General features: G+C 46.4%; 1 protein-coding gene across 1 annotated transcript in view; it reads left to right on the top strand.

Moving 5' to 3' along the window:
* The window catches only part of LOC112070365 (FSD1-like protein), a 68,939-nt gene extending 47,233 nt beyond the window's left edge, over positions 1–21,706 (top strand). Inside the window, exons 7-14 of the mRNA XM_070438940.1 lie at positions 277–486; positions 995–1,093; positions 1,382–1,511; positions 12,284–12,381; positions 18,860–19,111; positions 19,982–20,069; positions 20,984–21,014; positions 21,584–21,706. Coding sequence (XP_070295041.1) covers positions 277–486; positions 995–1,093; positions 1,382–1,511; positions 12,284–12,381; positions 18,860–19,111; positions 19,982–20,069; positions 20,984–21,014; positions 21,584–21,706 — 1,031 coding nt within the window. The remainder of the gene's footprint in view (positions 1–276; positions 487–994; positions 1,094–1,381; positions 1,512–12,283; positions 12,382–18,859; positions 19,112–19,981; positions 20,070–20,983; positions 21,015–21,583) is intronic.
* The last annotated feature ends 2,777 nt before the right edge of the window (positions 21,707–24,483 follow it).

The raw sequence follows: 24,483 nt of genomic DNA, 5'->3' as shown, positions 1-24,483 counted from the left end.
AGGGGGTGTTAGTACTAGGGGGTGTTAGTACCAGGGGGTGTTTACTGTCATGTTAATAAGACAGATCTGTCACACTCCTCTCTTATTTTTTTATTATATTAAAATGTAAATAAAAAAACTACATGAATGATAGGAATTATTGATTGTGATATGTACGAATTGATGAAGTTAGAACATTTTTCAAAAAAAGCTTAGACTCATTTATTTACCAATATCTTCCTATGCAAAAGATCTTGTCCAGCTTTTAAAGATGCCTTCCTCTCTATGTCATTCCAGTCCCCTGGGCCCCAGAGATGGAGGTAGGGGACTGTCTGGTGTTAGATAACACGGTGTCCGTAGCCTGGAAGATGCCAGTGGAGGACAGCAAGATAGACCACTACATACTGGAGTACAGAAAGACCGACCACGAAGGACTGCCACGCATCAAAGACCAACGGTGCTGGGAGGTGGTGGACAACATCAAGACCACAGAATACTCACTGTCAGGTACAAAACTGACAGTTTAGGCCTACTGTAGCAGATCTGTGTGTGCCATCATGCCAACTCCAATGGCCATTGTCATGCCTTTTTATTTTTTTACCTTTCTTAAAATTTTATTTAAACTTTATTTAACTAGGCAAGTCAGTTAAGAACATTTTCTTATTTTCAATGACGGCCTAGGAACAGTGGGTTAACTGCCTTGTTCAGGGGCAGAATGACAGATTTTTACCTTGTCAGCTCGGGGATTCGATCCAGCAACCTTTCGGTTACTGGCCCAACGCTCTAACGAGGGGCTACCTGCCGCCACTTGGCAAGGCAGCACAAACAGATCTGGGACCAGGCTAAGACTGTACTCTCTTCATGTATCTTCCTGTGTTTTAAAACGTGAACAGTCCAGTCTTGCTTTACCGAAACGTTTGTAACTTTATCGAAGTGTAAAAGCTTGTTTCTATTTGTTGTTTACAGAACATTATGAACCAAAGCAGATAATAATAATATGCTAATCATCCCCCAGGTTTAAAGTTTGACTCCAAGTTCATGAACTTCCGGGTACGAGCTTGCAACAAGGCAGCAGCTGGAGAATACTCGGATCCAGTTACCCTGGAAACCAGAGGTAAGACGGTTAGTTACCCTGGAAACCAGAGGTAAGACGGTTAGTTACCCTGGAAACCAGAGGTAAGACGTTTAGTTACCCTGGAAACCAGAGGTAGGACGGTTAGTTACCCTGGAAACCAGAGGTAAGATGGTTGCACGATATTGTCTTGGATCCTTAATTACGTAGTCATTCCAATATTCCAATATAAAGTTAATTGAACAAAGTGTTTTGCCCGGCAACAAAAACATAAGAAAATGCCTGCTATATCTCGTGTTTGGTTAGTTGATTGTTTGATTCCCTCCCCAGCGTTTAACTTCGGTTTCGACTCGTCGTCGTCCCATCTGAACCTGAAGGTAGAGGACAGGAGTGTGGAGTGGGACCCCCAGGGGGGCAAGGGGCTGGAGAGCAAGGTCAAGGGCAAGGAGAACAAGGGCAGGTGAGAACTGAACTGGAACAAGGACGTGTCTCAAATGGACCCCTAGGCCCTATGCACTTGTGGAGATCTGAGAGGATTTGATTGGTATAAAGCAATATGTAGACACTTCGACTAAGCCTATCAGAGGGAAAGGGGGAGCTATTACCATATTGACTGCACCTGTCAAATCCTCTCAGCTCTCAACATAGGATTTAGGGTCTAGGGATCTATTTGGGATTGGACCTAATCCGGATTTTACTTGGAACTCCCTTTTGAAATAGCCTGATCCTAGATCTGTGTGATGTCTTTCCAACTTCTATGGTCATTGTCACTTCAAATCAAATCAAATTGTATTTGTCACATACACATGGTTAGCAGATGTTAATGCGAGTGTAGCGAAATGCTTGTGCTTCTAGTTCCGACAATGCAGTAATCTAACACTTTTGGCGTGACAGGACACACACAGGTCTGGGACCAGGCTACCATCCAACTGCTATTTCTCCCACATTCTTATTTCTCTAGTTCTCATGGGCTGTGTTTCCACAGGACACCCTTTGTCTGATTGGTCAAAAGGCCAGTACACTTGCAGCGTTGTTACTACAGACACTGTCTGCCAAGTTGAGATCTCATTTCCTCAAGTGATAGAAGTTTTACAAGCTGCAGTGTTGATACTCTTAGAAAAGGATCTTGAAAAAACAATTGCAGGCTCCGTCTTAAAGGGCTACATCTAGCTGGCTACATCCAGCTGGCTACATCTAGTTGGCTACATCCAGTTGGCTACATCCAGCTGGCTACATCTAGTTGGCTACATCCAGCTGGCTACATCCAGTTGGCTACATCCAGTTGGCTACATCCAGCTGGCTACATCTAGTTGGCTACATCCAGCTGGCTACATCATAGTTGGCTAACATCCAGTTGGCTACCATCCAGCTGGCTCACATCAGCTCGGCTACATTCCAGCTGGCATAAATACGCGGGCTACATCTAGCTGTACATCAGCTGGCTCACATCCGTGGCTACATCCAGTTGCTACTCCAGTGGCTAACTCTAGGCTGGACTACATCTAGTTGCGTACATCAGGTGGCTACATCCCAGTTGGCTACATCCAGTGGCACATCAGCGGCTACCATCCAGTTGGCTAATCCAGTTGGCTACATCCAGCTGGCTAATCGTTCGCTACACTAGGTCTACATCCAGGCTGGCTACATCCAGCTGGCTAATCACTGGCTACATCAGCTGGCTACATCCAGTTGGCTACATCCAGTTGGCTACATCCAGGTGCTACATCTGCAATTGGCTACATCTAGTTGCGCACATTCAAGTGGCTACTCCAGCTGGCTTACATCAGAGGCTACATCAGGCTGGGCTACATCTCAGTTTGTCTACATCCAGTTGGCTAACTCCAGTGGCTACATCAGTTGGCTACATCCAGTGGTAATCAGTGGCTACATCATCCAGCTGGTACATCTAGTGCTACATCCAATTGGCTACATCCAGTGGCTAACCAGTGCTACATCAGCTGGCCTAATCTAGTTGGTACATCTAGTTGGCTACATCTAGTTGTAATCAGCTGGCACATTTCAGTTGGCTACATCCAGCTGCTACATCCAGTGAGCACATCCAGTTGGCCATCCATTGCTACAATCCAGTTGGCTACATCCAGTTGGCTTACATCATGTTGGCTACATCAGCTGGCTACATCTAGCGTGGCTACATCCAGTGGCTACATCCAGTTGGCTACATCCAGCTGGCTACATCTAGCTGGCTACATCTATGCTGGCAATCAGTTGGCTACATCAGCTGGCTACATTGCTGCTACATCCAGTGGTCATACCTGGCAGCATCTAGTGGTACATCCAGTGGCTACATCCAGTTGGCTTACATCAGCCAGGATGCACTCTAGCTGGCTACATCCATTGCTACATCCAGTGCTCATCATCAGTGGCTACATCCAGTGGACTCATCTAGCTGGCTACATCTAGCTGGCTACATCTAGTTGGCTACATCCAGCTGGCTCAATCTAGTTGCTACATCCAGTTGGCTCATCTAGCTGGCTGTAATTCCAGCTGGCTACATCAGGCCTGGACATCCAGCTGGCTACATTATCGCCTGGCGCATCTAGCTGGCTACAATCCAGTTGGCTAACTGCTGGGCTACATCCAGTTGGCTACATCCAAGTCTGGCTACATCTAGCTGGCTACTCCCGTTGGCTACCATCTAGTTGGCTACATCCAGCTGGCTATCGCTATCCTCTGGCTACATCTAAGTTGGCTGCATCACTGGCCATCCAGCTGAGCTACTCATCTAGCTGCGCTACATCCAGTGGTTCTAGCTGGCTTACATCCAGTGTGGCTAACTAGCTGGCTAATTCTTAGCTGCTATACATCGTTGGCTACATTCCATTGGCGACATCCTTGTAAGCTGGACTTAGATCTAGCTGGCTACATCGAGTGCTAGCATTGTTGGCTACATCCAGTTGGCACATCTAGATGTGCTGCTACATCTAGCTGGGCTACATCCAGTCTGGCGACATCTAGCTGGCTACATCTAGCTGGCTCCAGTGGGCTACATCCAGTGGCTACATCTAGGTGGCTCCATCTCAAGCCTGGCTACATCCAGTTGCATACATCTTAGTTGGCTATACATCCCAGCTGGCTACATCTAGCTTGGGTACATCCAGTGTGCTACACCATTTGCTGGCTTACATCTAGCTGGTTACATCTAGCTGGCTACATCGTTTGGCTACATCCATGTGCGAAATCTAACTGGCTACATCTAGCTGGCTTACATCCAGCTGGCTACATCTAGTGGCTACATCCAGTTGGCTACATTCTACACTGGCTACATCCAGCTGGCACATTCTAGCTGGCTACATCCAGCTGGCTACATTCCAGTTGGCTACATCTAGCTGGCTACATGCAGTTGGCCTACAGTCTAGCTGGCTACATCCAGTTGCTACATCCATGCTGGCTACATTTAGCTGCTACATTCCAAGTTGGCTACATCTAGCTGGCACATCTCAGCTGGCTACATCAATTGGCGACATCTGCTGGCGACATCCAGCTGGCTACATCCAGCTGGCACATCTAGTTGTAATCCAGCTGGCTACATCTAGCTGGGCTACATCCAGTTGGCTACATCCAGCTGGCTACATCAGCGGCTACTCTAGCTGCTACACCAGTTGGCGACATCCAGCTGGCTACATTAGTTGGCTACACCAGGCTGCTACACCCTCTTGCTAGCTGCCTACACTAGCTGGCTACACTCTAGCTGGCTACATCCAGTTGCTACTCTACTGGACTCAGTTGCTTTCACTCTAGGTTGAGCGCTACATCTAGTTGGCTACATCCAGTTGGCTACATCCAGTTGGCTACATCAGTGCGACTGGATCCCGGGCTACATCTAGCTGGCTCATCCAGCGGCTACATCTAGCTGGTACATCCAGCTGGCTACCATTCTAGCTGAGCTACATCAGCTGGCTACATCCAGCTGGCTACATACATTTCTTTTTTACTAATAAGCCTAGTTCATCCCCATAGAATCCAAAATAGTAAGCGTTGTTTTACGCAAATGTTGTAAACAAAAACCTATATAGTTCTCAAAATATGGTTAAAACTATAGTTTGATACCATGGATGGTCTCATGTATCATAGTCTGTCTATACATTTGAGTGGGTACATTTCTCCAGCCCATCCTCAGCTTTTGACCAAAAACAGGGCGCGGGAGGCGCTCTTGTTATTGTTTAAACTGCGGATTCCCCCATTTTTAAATAAGAGAATTACACAGTTCCCGTAGTAGTCTCTGAACTGTCTGATATACACACAGGGTTTGTTTACCTACGCTACAGTGTAGAAATGACATTATTTACGTCTAATGGAAAGAGCCCTTTTAGCGTGCGTTAATAGCAAGCTCCACCTGACTCCACACCAATGTCTTTATTTTTAAACAGCTGCTTATTGTCTTGTGTTCGTCAACAGCGCTCATCTTACCAATCCGAAGAACATGTCAAAGGGATCCATGTGTGCTTTAAGCTTGTAGTAACCTGACTGCATTAGGCTACCTGTATACCTAGCTTGGCTTAGGCTACCTGTAACCTGTGCTTTGGGCATACCGTGTAACCTGTGGCATTGGCTACCTGTAACCTTGGGCATGGGTACCTGTAACATGTGCATTGGGCTACTGTATGTGGCATTGGCTGAACCTGTGGCATGTGGCTACCTGTAACCTGTGGCATTGGGCAACTGATGTAGCATTGAGCACCTGGTGTAGCATTGAGCCACCTGGATGTAGCATTGGGCCACCTGGATGTAGCATTGGGCACTGTACCTTGGCATTGGGCTACTGGTGTAGTGGGCACCTGTAACCTGTGGCATTGGGCTGACCTGGATGTAGCGATTGGCTATCTGGATGTAGCATTGGCTACCTGGATGTAGCATGGGGCCACCTGTACCTGTGGCATGGGCTACGGATGCTAGATTGGGGCTACCTGGATGTAGCATTGGCCACCTGGATGTAGCATTGGGCCCCTGGATGTGCATTGGGCCACCTGGATGTAGCATTGGGCACCATGGTACTTGTGGCTAAGTGGCGCTACCTGAGTAGCATTGGGCACACCTGGATGTAGCATTGGGCACCTTGACCATGTGGCTGCACCTGGATGTAGCCATTGGCCAGCCTGGATGTAGCATTGGGCCACCTGGATGTAGCATTGGCACCCTGGATGTAGCATTGGACATACCATGGCTGAGCATCATGTGACTGTAGCATTGCGCACCTGGATGTAGCATTGGGCCACCTGGATGTAGCATTGGGCAACCTGGATGTAGCATTGGCACCTGGATGTAGCATATGGGCTACCTGGATGTAGCATTGGCGCACTGGATTGTCATTGGCCACCTGGATGTAGCATCTGGGCCACTGGATGTAGCATTGGGCCCTGGATGTAGCATTGGCGTACTGGATTGTAGCATTTGGGCTACCATGGATCGTAGCATTGGGCACCTGGATGTAGTCATTGGCTACCTGGATGTATGGGCTACCTGGATGTAGCATTGGGCCACCTGGATGTAGCATTGGGCTACCTGGATGTAGCATTGGGCCACCTGTAACGTCGTGTTCGTACGCTCCAGCAAACCAAAACCCTCAGATATGTTTTATTCATTAAGTCCCTTCCAGGTTTTTGTGTGAACAGTTTACGGATCTTTTCAGCAAAGTTTATTTTTTGCTCGTTCAACCTCCTGAAAATGGCTTGATATTGAGAATCTGTGTGGTTTCTGTGTGTGACTAACTTCACTAGATGGAGAGGGTAGCTCTTTACCAACTCTTGATTTAGTCCAAATCATTGCACATTTGATTTGGTTAAACTGGACATGGTTGCCGCCCACAAACAAAGAAAATGATTACATCTTATTCTGTCCTGAAAGCAGCTCCATCTGTAGAGAACATCCTTAACTCTGTTTCTCTTATTCTGTCCTGAGAGCAGCTCCATCTGTAGAGAACATCCTTAACTCTGTTTCTCTTATTCTGTCCTGAAAGCAGCTCCATCTGTAGAGGACATCCTAACTCTGTTTCTCTTATTCTGTCCTGAGCAGCTCCATCTGTAGAGGACATCCTTAACTCTGTTTCTCTTTCTTAAAACCTTTTCTTATTTCGCCCTCTCCTTCTAAAGAAATGGTGGCAAAATAAATCAAATGAACCTCTACCTTCAGCCAAGCAATCTCTGTGACAGAATCAATGTGTAGTTAGAATCAATGTGTAGTTAGAATCAATGTGTATTTAGAATCAATGTGTAGTTAGAAACAATGTGTAGTTAGAATCAATGTGTAGTTAGAATCAATGTGTAGTTAGTAGCACATCATTAATTTTGTTTTTACCCGTTTTTCCTGCTTGCAACAAATGGTTTTGGTGAGTAACATTTCTAGTGTACTAGCTGTAATATCCATGGTTTTCATTCGTTCCATATCATGTTTACAAAAACAAAACGATCACAGCCACGATTACAACAACGATCACAACCATGATTACAGTGCTCTCTTAGAAAAAAAACTAGAAAATTAAGTCCGTTTTAAATTAGGTTCTGCTTATAAAGACTTCATAATGCCTTCATACGCACTACATAAGTGTTACAAAGCATCTATAACCGTATGCCATGCTTTATAAAGGGTTCATAAATGTGGTATAACCCACTATGTCGAATGTTATTATTTTACATTTTACCTCTAATCAGCAATCATAGGATTCATTCATACTCCTTAGACGCCAGGTTAGGGTTACACACTAATGTTCTGTCATGGTCTATGGACCCCCTGAAGTAGCCTTCGCCACCCCATGTATAGAACTCTAGTTCTGCCACTGCTGTGAAGCCACCAAAGTTATTTTAAAAAACTATTGAAGTAGCTACATTATGTAAGAGAACTCAACACTTAAATGCTACAAACTAAAATGAATTACAATAAATAAAAGGTTAACTTGTTTTTCACTGGTAGCACAAGTGGAGCATTTTTTATTTGCGAACTCATCACATGATCAGCAACACTAAAAAAGTACCCTCCCGGGGCACGGAATTTCAGAATGAAAAGAAAATATATATCCAAGTCCCCCACGTAATAGTAGAAAAGTGTCAATAACCATTCATGATAGATGAAAAGTGGTCTAAACATTAACAAGGATTGAAATGTGTTCATATTTAAGTGACTTGCATTAAATGTGGGGTTTTAAAACATGTTCCAAGGTTAAAGAAATGCCCCCAATGTGAATCACTGTATATGGAATACATATTGGATTAGAGCAGAAACTATTTTGCATGCCGCAGTAAAAGTATTGTAGGGAATACTCAGTAGGGTCTGTAGAATGTGTATATGGTGTCATTTCATGGGGCTCTGAATAATACGGAGTGTTGCTGGCCTTTAACTCCGTCCGTCCCATTGGCGGCCGAATCACATGCAGGTTCCTCCTGCACTACAGAAAAGCCGCTAACCAAAAAATGGGGGAAATCCGAAACCTGGAAAAACGGAATTTGGGGGGGGGGGGGGGATATTTTTTAAAGGCCCTACCAACGTGACTGCACTTTAGAGTGTGTCATCCTGTAGCACAGCATTATGGGGGAAGTTGAGGTCAGGCCCAATATTGTCTATGCACCCAGGAGGGAAAGAGGTTGGGCCATCCTAGAAATGTTTTACAGTAACATAAAAGCGTCTGCTAAATTTGATATATTATCTAAATCGACTTAGTCATGCGTGAATACATTTCTACGTATGGGTGGTCCCGGGAATTGAACCCACTATCCTGGTGTTGCAATGCTCTACCAAGATTCATCACAGGGTTATAGATGCTTTGTGGAGCCTCAATTTAATATGATGTAATAAGGCCTTTATTAAGCGGTGCTTATGCCACCCTTTATAAAGCACAGGTTTATATCATATTTGACATAGTGTGTTATGTGACAGTTATGAACCCTTTATAAAGCATGACATATGGTTATAGATGATTTGTAACACATTTCTATGGTGTTTATGAAGACTTTATGAAGCCCCCGGGTGGCGCAGCGGTCTAAGGCACTGCGTCTCAGTGCTCGAGGCGTCATTGCAGACACCCTGGTTCGAATCCAGGCTGTATAACAACCGGCCGTGATTGGGAGTCCCATAGGGCGGCGCTGAATTGGCCCAGCGTCGTCCGGGTTTGGCCTGTGTAGGCCGTCATTGTAAACAAGAATTTGTTTTTCACTGACTTGCCTAGTTAAATAAATAAAAACAATTTATTGAATAAGCTGCACGTCATTTAAAGCTGGACTGAAAAAGAACAGCCTAAGACTGATATATCTGGCTACCCTATTGACTACGTTAAACTTTTGGTAGCTCTTAATTAACTTCCCCACTGTAAGATGTCACTAATCAGATGACCTTATCCCTCTTCCTGTGTTGGAAAAAGGGTCTTGTCTTGTAACTCCCTGTCGGTCGTCCCTTGTTACCACAGCCACAAAGTCTTATTAGGGCTAAACCTGCCTATTTCTACCATTTCTCTTATTTTAAACCTAACCTTAACTACACTCCTAACCTTAACCTTAACTACACTCCTAACCTTAACTATAACTACACTCCTAACCTTAACTCTAACTACACTCCTAACCTTAACCTTAACTACACTCCTAACCTTAACCTTAACTACACTCCTAAGCACTGCCCCAGTCCCAGCAGACACCCTCCAAGGGCTGCCCCTACAGTCTATCAACCCCGTCCGCTTGTGTCTATCGACCCCGTCCGCTTGTGTCTATCGACCCCGTCTGCTTGTGTGTATCGATCCTGTCCGCTTGTGTCTATCGGCCCCGTCCGCTTGTGTCTATCGATCCTGTCTGCTTGTGTCTATCGACCCCGTCTGCTTGTGTCTATCGCCCGTCCGCTTGTGTCTATCGATCCTGTTGCTTGTGTCTATCGACCCCGTCTGCTTTGTGTCTGTCGACCCCGTCTGCTTGTGTCTATCGACCCTGTCGGCTTGTGTCTATCGACCTGTTCTATCGCCTTACCGCTGTTGTGTTATCGACCCCGTCCGCTCGTGTCTAATCGGCCCTGTCTGCTCGTGTCTATCGACCCGATTGCTTGTGGTCTATCGACCCCGATTGCTTGTGTCTATCGACTCCGTGCTGTGCCTATCGACCCTGTCTGCTTGTGTTATCGACCCGTCCGCTTGTGTCTATGGCCCCGTCCGCTTGTCTCTATCGGCCGCTCCGCTTGTTCTATCGGCCCCGTCCGCTTTGTGTCTATCGATCCTGTCTGCTTGTGTCTATCGACCCGTCTGCTTGTGTTGTCGACTCCGTCTGCTGTGTCTATCGACCTGTCTGCTTGTGTCTATCGACCCTGTGTCTATCGACCCGTCTGCTTGTGTCTATCGACCCCGTCCGCTCGTGTCTATCGGCCCTGTCTGCTTCGTGTCTATCGACCGCGATTGCTTGTGTCTATCGACCCGATGCTTGTGTCTATCGACTCCGTCGCTCGTGTCTATCGACCCTGTCTGCTTGTGTTATGACCCCCGTCCGCTTGTGTTCTATCGATCCTGTCGGCTTGTGTCTATCGACCCGTCTGCTTGTGTTCTATCGATCCTGTCCGCTTGTGTCTATCGACCCGTCCGCTTTGTGTCTATCGATCCTGTTGCTTGTGTCATGGCCCCGTCCGCTTGTGTGTATCGATCCTGTCTGCTTGTGTCTATGCGCCCGTCCGCTTGTGTCTATCGGCCCGTCCGCTTGTGTCTATCGACCCCCGTCTGCTTGTGTCTGTCGACCGTCCGTCTGCTTGTTGTCCTTATCGACCTGTTCGGCTTGTGTCTATCGACCCTGTGCTATCGACCCGTCTGCTTTGTGCTATCGACCGACCCGTCCGCTCGTGTCTATCGCTGTCTGCTCGTGTCTATCGACCCGTTGCTTGTGTCTATCGACCGCCGATTGCTTTGTTGTCTATCGACTCCGTCCGCTCGTGTCTATCGACCCTGTCTGCTTGTGTCTATCGACCCCCGTCGTGTGTTGTCCTGTTCGCTTGTGGTCTATCGACCGCCGTCCTTGTGTCTATCGATCCTGTCATTTGTGTCTATCGACCCGCTCCGCCGTCCGCTTGTGTCTATCGATCCTGTCTGCTTGTGTCTATCGACCCGTCCGCTTGTGTCTATCGATCTGTCGCTTGTGTCTATCGACACCGTCCGCTTGTGTCTATCGGCCCCGTCCGCTTGTGTCTATCGACCCGTCCGCTTGTGTCTATCGACCCCGTCCGCTGTGTCTATCGACCCGTCCGTTGTGTCTATCGACCTGTCCGCTTGTGTCTATCGCCTGTCCGCTTGTGTCTATCGATCCTGTCGCTTGTGTTTGACCCCGTCGCTTGTGTCTATCGACCTGTCCGCTTGTGTCTATCGACCCCCGTCCGCTTGTGTCTATCGATCCGTCGCTTGTGTCATCGACCGTCGCTGTTCTATCGATCCTGTCCCTTGTGTCTATATCACGTCCGTTGTGTCTATCGGCCCCGTCCGCTTGTGTCTATCGACCGTCGCTTGTGTCTATCGACCCCGTCCGCTTGTGTCTTATCGACCCCGTTCCGCTTGTTTCTATCGACCCGTCCGCTTGTGTCTATCGACCCCGTCCGCTTGTGTCTATCGACCTCCGTCGTTGGTGTCTATCGACCCCGTCGCTTGTGTCTATCGACCCCGTCCGCTTGTTCTATGACCCGTCCGCCTTGTGTCTATCGACCCGTCCGTTGTGTCTATTCGGACCCCGTCCGCTTGTGTCTATCGACCGTCGCTTGTGTCTATCGACCCTCGCTTGTTCATCCCTGCCCTTGTGGTCTATCGACCCCGTCCGCTTGTGTCTATCGACCCCGTCCGCTTGTGTCTATCGACCCCGTCCGCTTGTGTCTATCGACCCCGTCCGCTTGTGTCCATCACCACTAAGCTTTAGTTTGTTTGCGTTCTAATAAACGGTTTGAGTGCGTTGGAAGACCGTCTTCATACTGCACGCAAGGGTTGTTGTTTATCTTCATAGTTTACCAATGACATCTGTGGGAAAACTCCTGGTCCTTGGAGCTGGATATCTAGCTGAAAGGAAATGGGCTTCTCCACAGCATCCTTGTTCACCTTACTGTCTTGTCTGTTGTACTGTAATACTCATCGTTAGGGTAACGTCTGTCTGTTGTACTGTAATACTCATCGTTAGGGGTAACGTCTGTCTGTTGTACTGTAATACTCATCGTTAGGGTAACGTCTGTCTGTTGTAACGTCTGTGTGTTTTATGTTGTAATGTCCTTCCTTCCTCTCGGTTGTAGAAGTGGAACTCCGTCTCCCAAGAGAACGTTGACGACTCGGTCGCCTGCCATCAGAGGAAGCAGAGACCGGTTCACTGGAGAGTCCTACACCGTGCTAGGTAAACGTGCGCGCCGCAAACACACACAAACAAAGTAATGTAGCAGAGACAGGTTCACAGGAGAGTCCTACACCGTGCTAGGTAAACGTGCGCGCGCAAACAAAGTAATGTAGCAGAGACCGGTTCACAGGAGAGTTATACACTGCTAGGTAGGTAAACACAACATGAGCACATCGCTGTGATAGGTAGGTAAACGCTACCAACCTTATAGCACTCACGCCTGTAGCCATGAAGTGCTTAGAAAGGGTGGTCATGCCTCACATCAACACCATAATCCCAGAAACCCTAGACCCACTCCAATTAGCATACCGCCCCAACAAATCCACAGATGATGCAATCTCTTTTGCACTCCACACTGCCCTTTCCCACCTGGACAAGAAGATCCACTATGTGAGAATGCTGTTCGTTGACTACAGCTCAGCATTCAACATCATAGTGTCTTCCAAGCTCAACACCAAGCTCAGGATCCTGAGACTGAACACCTCCCTCTGCAACTGGATCCTGTACTTCCTGTACGGGCCACCCCCAGATGGTGAGGGTAGGTAACAACACATCAGCCCAAATCCAAAACAGGGGCCCCTCTGGGGTGCGTGCTTAGTCCCCTCCTGTACTCCCTATTTACCCACGACTCCAATACCATCATCAAGTTTGCTGACGACACGACGGTGGTAGGACTGATCACCCACGACGATGAGGTAGCCTATAGGGGGGAAGTGGTCAGAGACCTGGCAGTATGGTGCCAGGACAAAAACTTCAGCAACACAAAGGAGCTAATCGTGGACTACAGGAAACGGAGGGGCGATCAAGCCCCCATCCACATCGATATCGCTGTAGTGGAGTGGGTCGAGAGCTTTAAGTTCCTCGGTGTCCACTAGGGTTGCATATTTTGGGGAATATTCAGAGGTGGAAACTTTCCGTGGAAATTAACGGGAATATATGGGAATTAACGGAAATATATGCATATTGTAATATTAATAACATTTAAATGTAGATGTTTTTTGCATTGGATATATTTATGGAAACATAAACCTTTTACCTTATCATAAGTAGACATAATTGCAAATGATTAAATTATTCCAATAGAAAAAAAATATATATACAATTGAGTTACAAATTGAACTTTAATTAAATGAGTTGACTCTTCACATGGGGTGATTTCACTGAACAACTGTAACGGTCGTCATATTCGTTCTCCTCCTCAGACGAGGAGGAGCATGGATCGGACCAACACGCAGCGAGGTATGTAGACATAATGAATTTAATAACAAGACGAAACACGAAGAACACTTGAATAATTTACAAAACAACAAACGACGTTAAACAGACCTGAACTTGAGAACTACATAAAACGAAGAACGCACGAACAGGAAAAGAACGAACGAGACGAGACAGTACCGTGTGGTGCAACTAACACAGACACAGCGATAATCACCCACAAACAAACAGTGAGAACACCTTAATATGGTTCTCAATCAGAGGAAACGTCAAACACCTGCCTCTAATTGAGAACCATATCAGGCAACACATTATAACCCAACATAGAAACACATAACATAGAATGCCCACCCCAACTCACGCCCTGACCAACTAAACACATACAAAAACAACAGAAAACAGGTCAGGAACGTGACAACAACAAAAGAAAGGGAATATTGATCTCCAATGATCCATCGCATCTCCCTTAAACGTTTTCAACACACATCTGTAAAATGATAGTCTAGAAACTAAAGCTTTGGTTGTCTTCCTCTCAGGCTTCCATGTCTTCTCCCTGGACCTCCTCAATGTCCACCTCTTGAACATCAGACTCTGAGGCCTAATCTTCACTGTCACTTTCCAACCTTGTTGAGGATGGCTCAAAAAGCCTCATTCGCCCGGATAGACAGTTTTTCAACCCTTGTATTGGTCAGCCTGTTGCGTGTTTTGGTGTGTGTGTGTGTGTTCCCAAACAAGGACCAGTTGCGCTCTGAGGCGGCTGATGTTGGTGTGATTTGGAGGATGATGGAGGCAACAGGGGAAAGAGCCTCAGATCCACAAAGTCCCTTCCACCAGGTGGCTGATGAGATATGTTGGCAYGACTGCCATATTGCATCTCCATCCCAAAGCCCTTGCTTGGAAGTGTACTTCGCCAGACTGCCCAGAACCTTGCCCTCATCCAGGCCAAGGTGGCGAGACACGGCAGTGATGACACCATAGGTCTTGTTGATCTCTGCACCAGACAGGATGCTCTTGCCAGCATACTTGGGGTCCAACATGCACGCTGTGGCGTGTTTGGGCTTCAGGCAGTAGTCTTCACGCTTTTTGATGCATTTCAGAACTGCAGTTTCCTCTGCTTGGAGCAACAGTGAAGTGGGCAGGGCAGTACGGATTTCTTCTCTTACATCTGCAAGCAGAGTCTGAACATCAGACAGGATGGCATTGTCTCCCTCAATCCGTGCCACTGGTCCTAACGTTGCTATAGGCTCCTCAGGAGTTTCAGGCTTGCTTACCCACTCTCTCTCAAAATAACACCATCCCAGGAGGATCACCTCTTGATGGGCGATGTTATCATAGTCGGCTAGACATGTGATATGGCCATTTTTCCTTGGAGAGACTCTTCCCTCCAGGAGACTGTCAAAACATGAGAAACCACCCCAACGGGGGTGTTGCTGGGCAGTCTTCATGTGGTGCTCTTATTCTTTCTCGACTTTGCTTGTTGAGTACGTTTGCTCGCTATGCAAAGTTGATGACCCTTCACTATCACCTCATACCATTTCCTTGGCTCTCTGTGTAGAGTGTATCATGTGTTTCTCCCAGAGTTGCATGATGTTTGAGCGATGTCGATTCAATGTATGAGGTCAGATCGACAGCCATGGCGTGTGATTGGAGGGTGGACTCCTCCATTTAGACCAAGCAGCCTTCGGTGTGTCAGGCTAGCATTCGTCTGTACAGTGCAATAACCTTTCTTGTGCGTCACAGTTGTTGGATGGCGTATCCAATACAACCCAGTCACTAAAAGACACCATGCGTTTTTCTACTCAGTTGCATGAGGAAGAGGAAGGAAACCTGCTCAGAAATTTCACCTTGAGGACATGGTGAATTTAAACAGTTACAGAGTCTTAATGGCTGTGATCAGGAGAAAAGTTACACCACATACTATACCTAATTGACAGCGTGAGAAAAGATAGAATTCAAAAAATTTCTAAAACATGCATCGCTGTTTTGCATACAGGGCACTTAAAAGTCATGATTGCAACATATATGTGGCAATAGCGAATTAATTTTTGTTCCGTGAATACAAACGTGTTGATGTTGGAGCCAATCAACGACATGTTACTGCTGAGTCACCCACTCTCCATATTTTCAAGCACTCTTGTGGGTGGCTGACACTTCAGTGTTTATGGGGAATGCTTGTCATCGTTTTTAGCACTGGTAGTTATTTCGGATTTAAAAATAATAATGAATGGATCATCAACAACATTATTTGTCACATGTTGCCCCGGAATAAACACAGTGTAGACCTTACCGTTAACAATCGCTTACTAACAGCGCACCCTAACAACAGTGGCAGTGGCAAAAAAATTTACCACACACATAAGACTAAATGTTAAAAAATTATAGAAAAGTAACACAAAATACTAATTGCACCGTAGGCTCTTAAATACTGCTACCGAGAGTCCAGTGTGGAGGTTTAATATACAGGGGGAACCCAGGTACCGGAAGGTCCACAGTGTGGAGTCTATATACAGGGAACCGGTACCGAGTCCAGTGTGGAGGTTATATTACAGGGAACAGGTACCGGCTCACAAGAGGCTCAGTGTGGAGGTTACTGTACAGGGCAGGTTACAGAAGTCAGGTGGTGGTGGGGGTACAAGGTTAGTATGAGATCAATTTGTACATTTGTAGGTTAGGGCTGAAGGTGCACACTATGCATTAAAATAAATTTAACTAACAGCGCAAAGTAACGCAGAGTGTACACAAAACCATAATAGAGCGAGGGGGGGGTCAAATGTAAACTCAGTCCGGTGGCCATTCTAGTCAAGTTGTTCAGGCAGTCGTTCATGCGCCTTGTTGGTAGAAGATGTTAAGGGCCCGTTTTGTGTCCCGTAGCACGTTAGGTGCTCGCAGCTCATCATTGCATGGGCCGTGCCTTCACCAAACCCTGCTAAGCAGAGGAAAACAGGCTCATACCAACGTCGGGTGACTGGAGTCTCCTTGACAATTTTATGGGCTTTACCTCTAAGAACACCGCCCTATCTTATCATTCGGTGTCCTGGGATGGCAGGAAGCTGTTGGCCCCGTTGGAGTGATGTACTTTTGCGCCCAGTATGCACTACCCTCTGCTAGCGCCCTTGCTATACGGTAAACCAACGACTTAAATAGTACGACCCACTTGCAAATACCAAGGCAGTTGAATGCAGCGGGTCAGGATGCTCTCGATGGTGCAGCTGTAGAAACCTTTTAGGATTTCTGCACGGTTGGACCACCAGTCGCCAAATCTTTATCAGTCTGTGCACTCGTAGGGGGACAAAGGTTTTGTCGTGCCCTCTTCAGTCGGACTGTCTTGGTGTGTTTGGACCATGATAGTTTGTTGGTGATGTGGACACCAAGGAACTTGAAGCTCTCGACCCGCTCCACTACAGCCCCGTTGATGTGAATGGGGGCGTGTTCGGCCCTCCTTTTCCTGCAGTCCACGATCAGCTCCTTTGTCTTGATCACGTTGAGGGAGAGGTTGTTGTCCTGGCACCACACTGCCAGTTCTCTGACCTCCCTATAGGCTGTCTCATCGTTGTTGGTGATCAGGCCTACCACTGTTGTGTCGTCAGCAAACTTTATGATGGTGTTGGAGTCGTGTTTGGCCATGCAGTCGTGGGGGAACCGGGAGTACAGGAGGGGACTAAGTACACACCCCTGAGGGGCCCCTGTGTTAAGGCTCAGCGTTGCAGACGTGTTGTTGCCTACCTTTACCACCTGGGGGCGGCCCGTCAGGAAGTCCAGGATCCAGTTGCAGCGGGAGGTGTTTAGTCCCAGGGTCCTTAGCTTAGTGATGAGCTTTGAAGACACTATGGTGTTGAACGCTGAGCTGTAGTCAATGAACAGAATTCTCACATAGGCGTTCCTGTTGTCCAGGTGGGAAAAGGCAGTGTGGAGTGCGATTGAGATTGTGTCATCTGTAGGGGCGGTATGCAAATTGGAGTGGGTCTAGGGTATCCGGGATGATGTTGTTGATGTGAGCCATGACCAGCCTTTCAAAGCACTTCATGGCTACCGACGTGAGTGCTACGGAGCGAAAAAATATATAAAATAATAAATCACAGGCAAAATCCTAGAGGAAAACCTGGTGCAGTCTGCCTGCTTTCCACCAGACATTGGGAGATGGATTCAGAAGGAAAATATCCAAAAACACAAGGCCAAATCTACACTGGAATTGCTTACCAAGAAGACGGTGAAAGTTCCTGAGTGGCCAAGTTACAGTTTTGACTTAAATCTACTTGAAAATCTATGGCAAGACTTGAAAATGTTTGTCTGGCAATGATCAACAACCAATTTAACAGAGCTAGAAGAATTTCTTAAAGAAAAATGGGCAAATGTTGCACAATCCAGGTGTGCAAAGCTCTTAGAGTCTAGGCTGTGAATACTTATGTAAATGAGATACAGGTATTTCATTTTCAATACATTTGCAAATATTTCTAAATAGATGTTTTTTCTTTGTCATTATGGGGTATTTGGTGTAGATGGGTGAGAATTGTATTTATTTATTCCATTTTGAATTTAGGCTGTAACACAACAACATATGGAATAGGTCAGGTGGTCAGAACCCTTTTCTGAAGGCTCTGTATTCCTAGACTGTGACATTGTGCCATCTCTGATTCTGGCTAAGCACAACCAACCTGTAGTGGATGTCAGGTAGGCTTACAGCCCTGATTAAACCTACTACAGAACTAAAACAGCATGTTAAATGAGTCTGGGAAACCAGTCCATAGAGTATTTGGGTGTCTTGAGAAACACGCAAACACAGTCACTACCCACGTAGTATAGACTTTAGGGGTGTGTTGTCAGTTACTACTCACATAGTATAGACTTTAGGGGTGTGTTGTCACTGCTCTGTCAGATGGTTAATAAGAGAGGACACAGTACTCGGTAAATATGTTCAACAGGGTTTTCCTGTTACTGTATATTGCCGTGTTTTGGGTGTCCGTGTTTGTTCACTCCCAAGGGATTGAAAAGGTTTCCTGTCCTCCACACCCAGGTATAACATGACGATATAATTATATCATATCCACTCCCAAGAGACCACCAGCAAAGAAAAACACTATGCAAGTCTATGTAGTGATTGATTCAAATGTCCTCTCTGTCCTGTCCAGGCACCAGCCAGGTATTATGTAAGACGTTGTAATAACATAGTGTCCACCCACCAGGTGACACCAACATTCAAGTTGTGTAGTTTGCTCTGTCTGTCAAGGGATTGATAAGCCTCCATGTCTGTCCACCACCCACCCAGGTGATACCAGTATGGACTGTGGGCAACACTACTGGGAGGTGAAAGCCCTGAAAGACTGTAAGTCCTACAGTGTTGGAGTCTCCTACAGGAACCTGGGAAAGTTTGACCAGCTGGGTAAGACCAACACTACCTGGTGTATCCACATCAACAACTGGCTGCAGGCCTCGTTCGCTGCCAAGCACAACAACAAGGCCAAGAGCCTGGACGGCACCGTGCCTGGATGCATCGGAGTCTTCTGTGACCTGGACTCAGGTGGGTTGATGTTAGAGACACATAGGAACCACACCTGGGTTCAAATATTATTAGAAATATTTCAGATACTTTTGAGTATTTGCTTTAGCGTGCCTGAGATGGCAGACAGGTGTTGTTTACACTTTGGAGACTATTTAGTTGGTTACGTTTCGGCAGGAAAGCTCAGTCGAGCACAGCTAAAGTATTAGGAGCTAGCAGCCGTTGTTGATCCATACATGTTATACAGCTAGGACTCGTTGTTGATCCATACATTTGATGCAGCTAGCACTCGTTGTTGATCCATACATTTGATGCAGCTAGGACTCGTTGTTGAATCCATACATTATATGCAGCTAGGACTCGTTGTTGATCCATACATTTTATGCAGCTAGGACTCGTTGTTGATCCATACATTTTATGCAGCTAGGACTCGTTGTTGATCCATACATTATATGCAGCTAGGACTCATTGTTGATCCATACATTTTATGCAGCTAGGACTCGTTGTTTGATCATACATTTGATGCAGCTAGGACTCGTTGTTGATCCATACATTATATGCAGCTACACCTGTGGTATCTTGTACTGAACAATTTCACAAACTGAGTTACAAGGCGTCCCCTCATTGTTCTACGCGGTACAGATTGGTGTGTTTTACAGTCAGTCAGGGTGGAATACCATATCCCTCAGGCGCCGGCAACCCGTGACACGTATACACAGGCCATCGGATACGGCCATATTGGATTTCATCTCTCTTCCCCAGGAAGTGATTCGAACTAGGCTTTTCTCCTTGAGTACCAGAACACACTTTACATCGTGCTCTCTCTGTGCCCGAAGTGACGTGGATACAATAGTTTGAATTCTGTTATTGTTTTCTCTTGGTCTTCCTCAGGACAACTGTCCTTCTACAACGCTGAAACTAAGCAGTTGATCCACACGTTCAAGGCTAATTTTAGCAACCCTGTTGTACGGCCTTCATGGTAAGTTTTGTCTGTATTCTGGTTGATATTCTTGTCTTGTCTGCCACTCCCTCATACCTGTACTGTATACCCCCTGCCTGTCCTAGATAACTAGATAAAAACCTAGAGAACACCAGAGAACTTGTCCTGCCTTTCTTGAACTCAACACTGGTACTTGTCTTTTAACTAGCGCTGACATTGCTGAGGAAATGTCCTTACTGTGACTAGTATCTGGTTGTCCCACCTTTCTGTTTCATGATGATGAATGCACTAACTGTACATCTCTCTGGTTAAGAGCCTCTGCTACGCGGTCTCTCTGGATAAGTCCCAGTCCATAGGTCACAGGCTAGTTCAGTCCAGACACAAGGTCCATAGGTCACAGGCTAGTTCAGTCCCAGACCACAGGTCCATAGGTCACAGGCTTAGTTCAGCCCCAGACCACAGGTCCATAGGTCACAGGCTAGTTCAGTCCCAGACCACAGGTCCATAGGTCACAGGCTAGTTCAGTCCCAGACCACAGGTCCATGGTCACAGGCTAGTTCAGTCCCAGACCACAGGTCCATAGGTCACAGGCTAGTTCAGTCCAGACCACAGGTCCATAGGTCACAGGCTAGTTCAGTCCCACGACACAGGCCCATAGGTCACAGGCTAGTTCAGTCCCAGACCACAGATCCATAGGTCACAGGCTAGTTCAGTCCAGAACCACAGGTCCATAGGTCACGATAAAACAGGTCCCTAGCGGACCAACACAATATGACACGTGTTACACAAAATTGGGATTTTAAAAGAGAGAGCGAGAGAGAGAGAAAAACACACTTTGGTGCATTTGTCAACTATGCTTATTTTAACCCTAACCTTGCCCCAAACTGCCGCTCTTATGGGTCAGAATAGAATGATGTAATTACGTGTTGAAGGTCTCCGACGGGGTGTCTCAGCTTGGACCGGATTCCGACATCTCTGATGACGGTCCGTCTTCGGTTACCGGGTGTAACTCTCTCTGTTTCTCCTCACGATGTCAGTGTCCTTTCTCTTAGTGGTCTGTTTCCTCGCCCTGAAAACGGGTCTTCAGAGGAGAGCTAATCAGCCATGTGGATGGTTCCAGCGCGGGAAGGAAAACAGTGTAGACACACGATTCCTTGGAGAGTGGTGACCTGGTGGTCCTGCTGGAATTCACCCCCTTTAGATACGGCTACTCATCCATAGGTTGTTAAAAGGTCTTCTTCAACCTCGTGTTGCGTTTTGGGTTTCCTGACCACTTAGACCTTGGCTGCAGCTCATGGTCACTTAGTCTGATATGTTAAAAGGAATTTTGTCTGCTGCCTTAGTTTTACAGTGGGCGTGAGGTGTCATAAACCCCCGCATCTCCATACCTCTCCATCTCTTCCCCTCTGGTGGGTGTAAGAGATCTCTCTGTAGGATTGTGGTCCACGGTAACCTGACCCGAGCAGGCCAGTCATGACATGTGTGTTTTGTTATCTACAGGTATAATGTGGTGGACTATGATAGAGGTTTTGTATTAATGTGTTGTGTTCCAGGTATGGTGCGGAGGACTGAGCCTCAGTACAGGGATGCAGGTCCCCAGTGCAGTCAAGAGTTTCCAGAAGACCGAGAACGGCCTGGGAGGATCCAACAGCAGCCTCAACAGCATGGCCCAGTAGCCCAGACTGACTGGATGTGTCTGGAACAGCACCCTATTCCCTAGAACCCTCTAACTCAACTCTGGAGCTGCAAGCCAGTTCCACTGCGTTTTTTCATTGTTCCCCTCTAATCAGGGACTGGTTTAGACCTGGGACACCAGGTGTGTGATTCCCCTCTAATCAGGGACTGATTTAGACCCTGGGACACCAGTGGCGATTCCCCTCTAATCAGGGACTGAATTTAGAACCTGGGACCACCAGGTTGGGCGATTCCCCTCTAACAGGGACTGGATTTAGACCTGGGGACACCAGGTGGTGATTCCCCTCTAATCAGGGACTGATTTAGACCTGGGACACCAGGTGGATGATTCCCCTCTAATCAGGGACTGATTTAGACCTGGGACACCAGGTGGATGATTCCCCTCTAATCAGGGCCTGATTTAGACCTGGAACAACAGGTGGGTGCAATAATGACCAGGTACAACAGAAACCCAGCAGGCTCCGGACCTCGTGGGGTCAGAGTTCAATACCCCTGCTCTAGAGGCACTATATAAGGAATAGGGTGCCATTTAGGACGCAACCAATGATTACCTGAACTCGCTCCTGTTCTGACTTCCTACTTCCTGTGCAAGTACAATCCCTTCCTGTTCTTGATCTGTCAGTCAACCCAGAGCCGCCCCAATGCATGAGAAACACTGAGCCTTTTTTCTCTGTCTGGCGCTAGAAGAAACCAAACCAGCCTCGCCTTCCATTTACATTTACATTTAAGTCATTTAGCAGACGCTCTTATCCAGAGCGACTTACAAATTGGAAAGTTCATACATATTCATCCTGGTCCCCCCGTGGGAATTGAACCCACAACCCTGGCGTTGCAAGCGCCATGCTCTACCAACTGAGCCAACTGAGCCACACGGGACACGGGACCACTTCCCTCCTCACAGTTTAACCAAGTTTAACCAAGCAGCTACAGACCCTTAAGGGAATGAAGATCTGGCCCCTTGGTGCACAACAATAACCCAGCTGCAGCATTAGGGGTTAGGGGAACCCCTCTGAACCAGGTTCCAGATCGCTTTAGGGAATCGAACACCCATAGGATTCTCACTCTGTATCGGGAATGCTAGATGTTTAATCAGGGAATAGACCAGTGCTTTTCTCCCTTGTTTTAGTTAGAATGCTGAGTTTTAGATCATTCTGTGTCTCTCTGAAGTGTGAAGGTGTGTTTTGGCATGATGAGAAACTCTGTTGATTACTTACCAGCTGTATATTGTCTCCTATATTTCTGTTTTTGATGTATGGCAGTATGGCAGTGTGAGTGAATGGCTTAGAAACACTTTCCTCTCTCCTAGAGGCTTCTTTTGGTTTGAACCCTCAGTTTCTTCAGTATGACAGACACCAATACCAAAACCTTGTCGGAACAGAAGTGCAAGCTTACTCTATTATTCCTGATGATGTAGGGTTGAATAATGGAGGACTTCTGTACTGTATGGTACTGTATGATACTGTATGGTACTATATGGTGCTGTATGATACTGTATGGTACTGTATGGTACTATATGGTGCTGTATGATACTGTATGATACTGTATGGTACTGTATGATACTGTATAATACTGTATGATACTGTATAATACTGTATGATACTGTATGGTGCTGTATAATACTGTATGGTAGTGTATAATACTGTATGGTACTGTATGATACTGTATGGTGCTGTATGATACTGTATAATACTGTATGGTACTGTATAATACTGTATACTACTGTATAATACTGTATGGTGCTGTATGGTGCTGTATAATACTGTATGATACTGTATGGTACTGTATGGTACTGTATAATACTGTATGGTGCTGTATAATACTGTATAATACTGTATGGTACTGTATAATACTGTATGATAGTGTATGATACTGTATGGTACTGTATAATACTGTATGGTACTGTATAATACTGTATGGTGCTGTATGGTACTGTATAATACTGTATGGTGCTGTATGGTACTGTATAATACTGTATGGTGCTGTATGGTACTGTATAATACTGTATGGTACTGTATGATACTGTATAATACTGTATGGTACTGTATAATACTGTATGGTACTGTATGGTACTGTATGCTGCATTCCTAGAAACTGCTGAAGTCTAACTGAATGCATCCTAGGAAACTGACTGAGGATGCATCCTAGGAAACTGACTGAGGATGCATCCTAGGAAACTGACTTGAGGATGCATCCTAAGGTACAGTAATAGGAAACTGACTGAGGATGCATCCTAAGGTACAGTAATAGGAAACTGACTGAGGATGCATCCTAAGGTACAGTAATAGGAAACTGTCTGAGGATGCATCCTAAGGTACAGTAATAGGAAACCTGTTGAGGATGCATCTAAGTACAGTAATAGGAACTGACTGAGGATGCATCCTAAGGTACAGTAATAGGAAACTGACTGAGGATGCATCCTAAGGTACAGTAATAGGAAACTGTCTGAGGTGCATCCTAAGGTACAGTAATAGGAAACTGTCTGAGGATGCATCCTAAGGTACAGTTAATAGGAAACTGACTGAGGATGCGCTATTTGAGGAGAATAAGAACGACAGACAGACAGACAGGTAAGAACAAGACAGACAGACATGGATAGAACACAGACAGACAGACAGACAGACATGGGTAAGAATACGACAGACAGACAGACAGTTAGACAGACAGACAGACAGACAGGGATAAGAACACGACAGGACAACGATAAGCACACGACAGACACGGATTACAGAACACGACAGACAGACAGACAGAGATTAAG

Source organism: Salvelinus sp. IW2-2015, unplaced genomic scaffold (genome assembly GCF_002910315.2).
Source record: "Salvelinus sp. IW2-2015 unplaced genomic scaffold, ASM291031v2 Un_scaffold1305, whole genome shotgun sequence".
Taxonomy (NCBI): domain Eukaryota; kingdom Metazoa; phylum Chordata; class Actinopteri; order Salmoniformes; family Salmonidae; genus Salvelinus; species Salvelinus sp. IW2-2015.
Note: the sequence above shows the minus strand (reverse complement) of the source record. Positions and strands in the feature narration are given on the sequence as shown.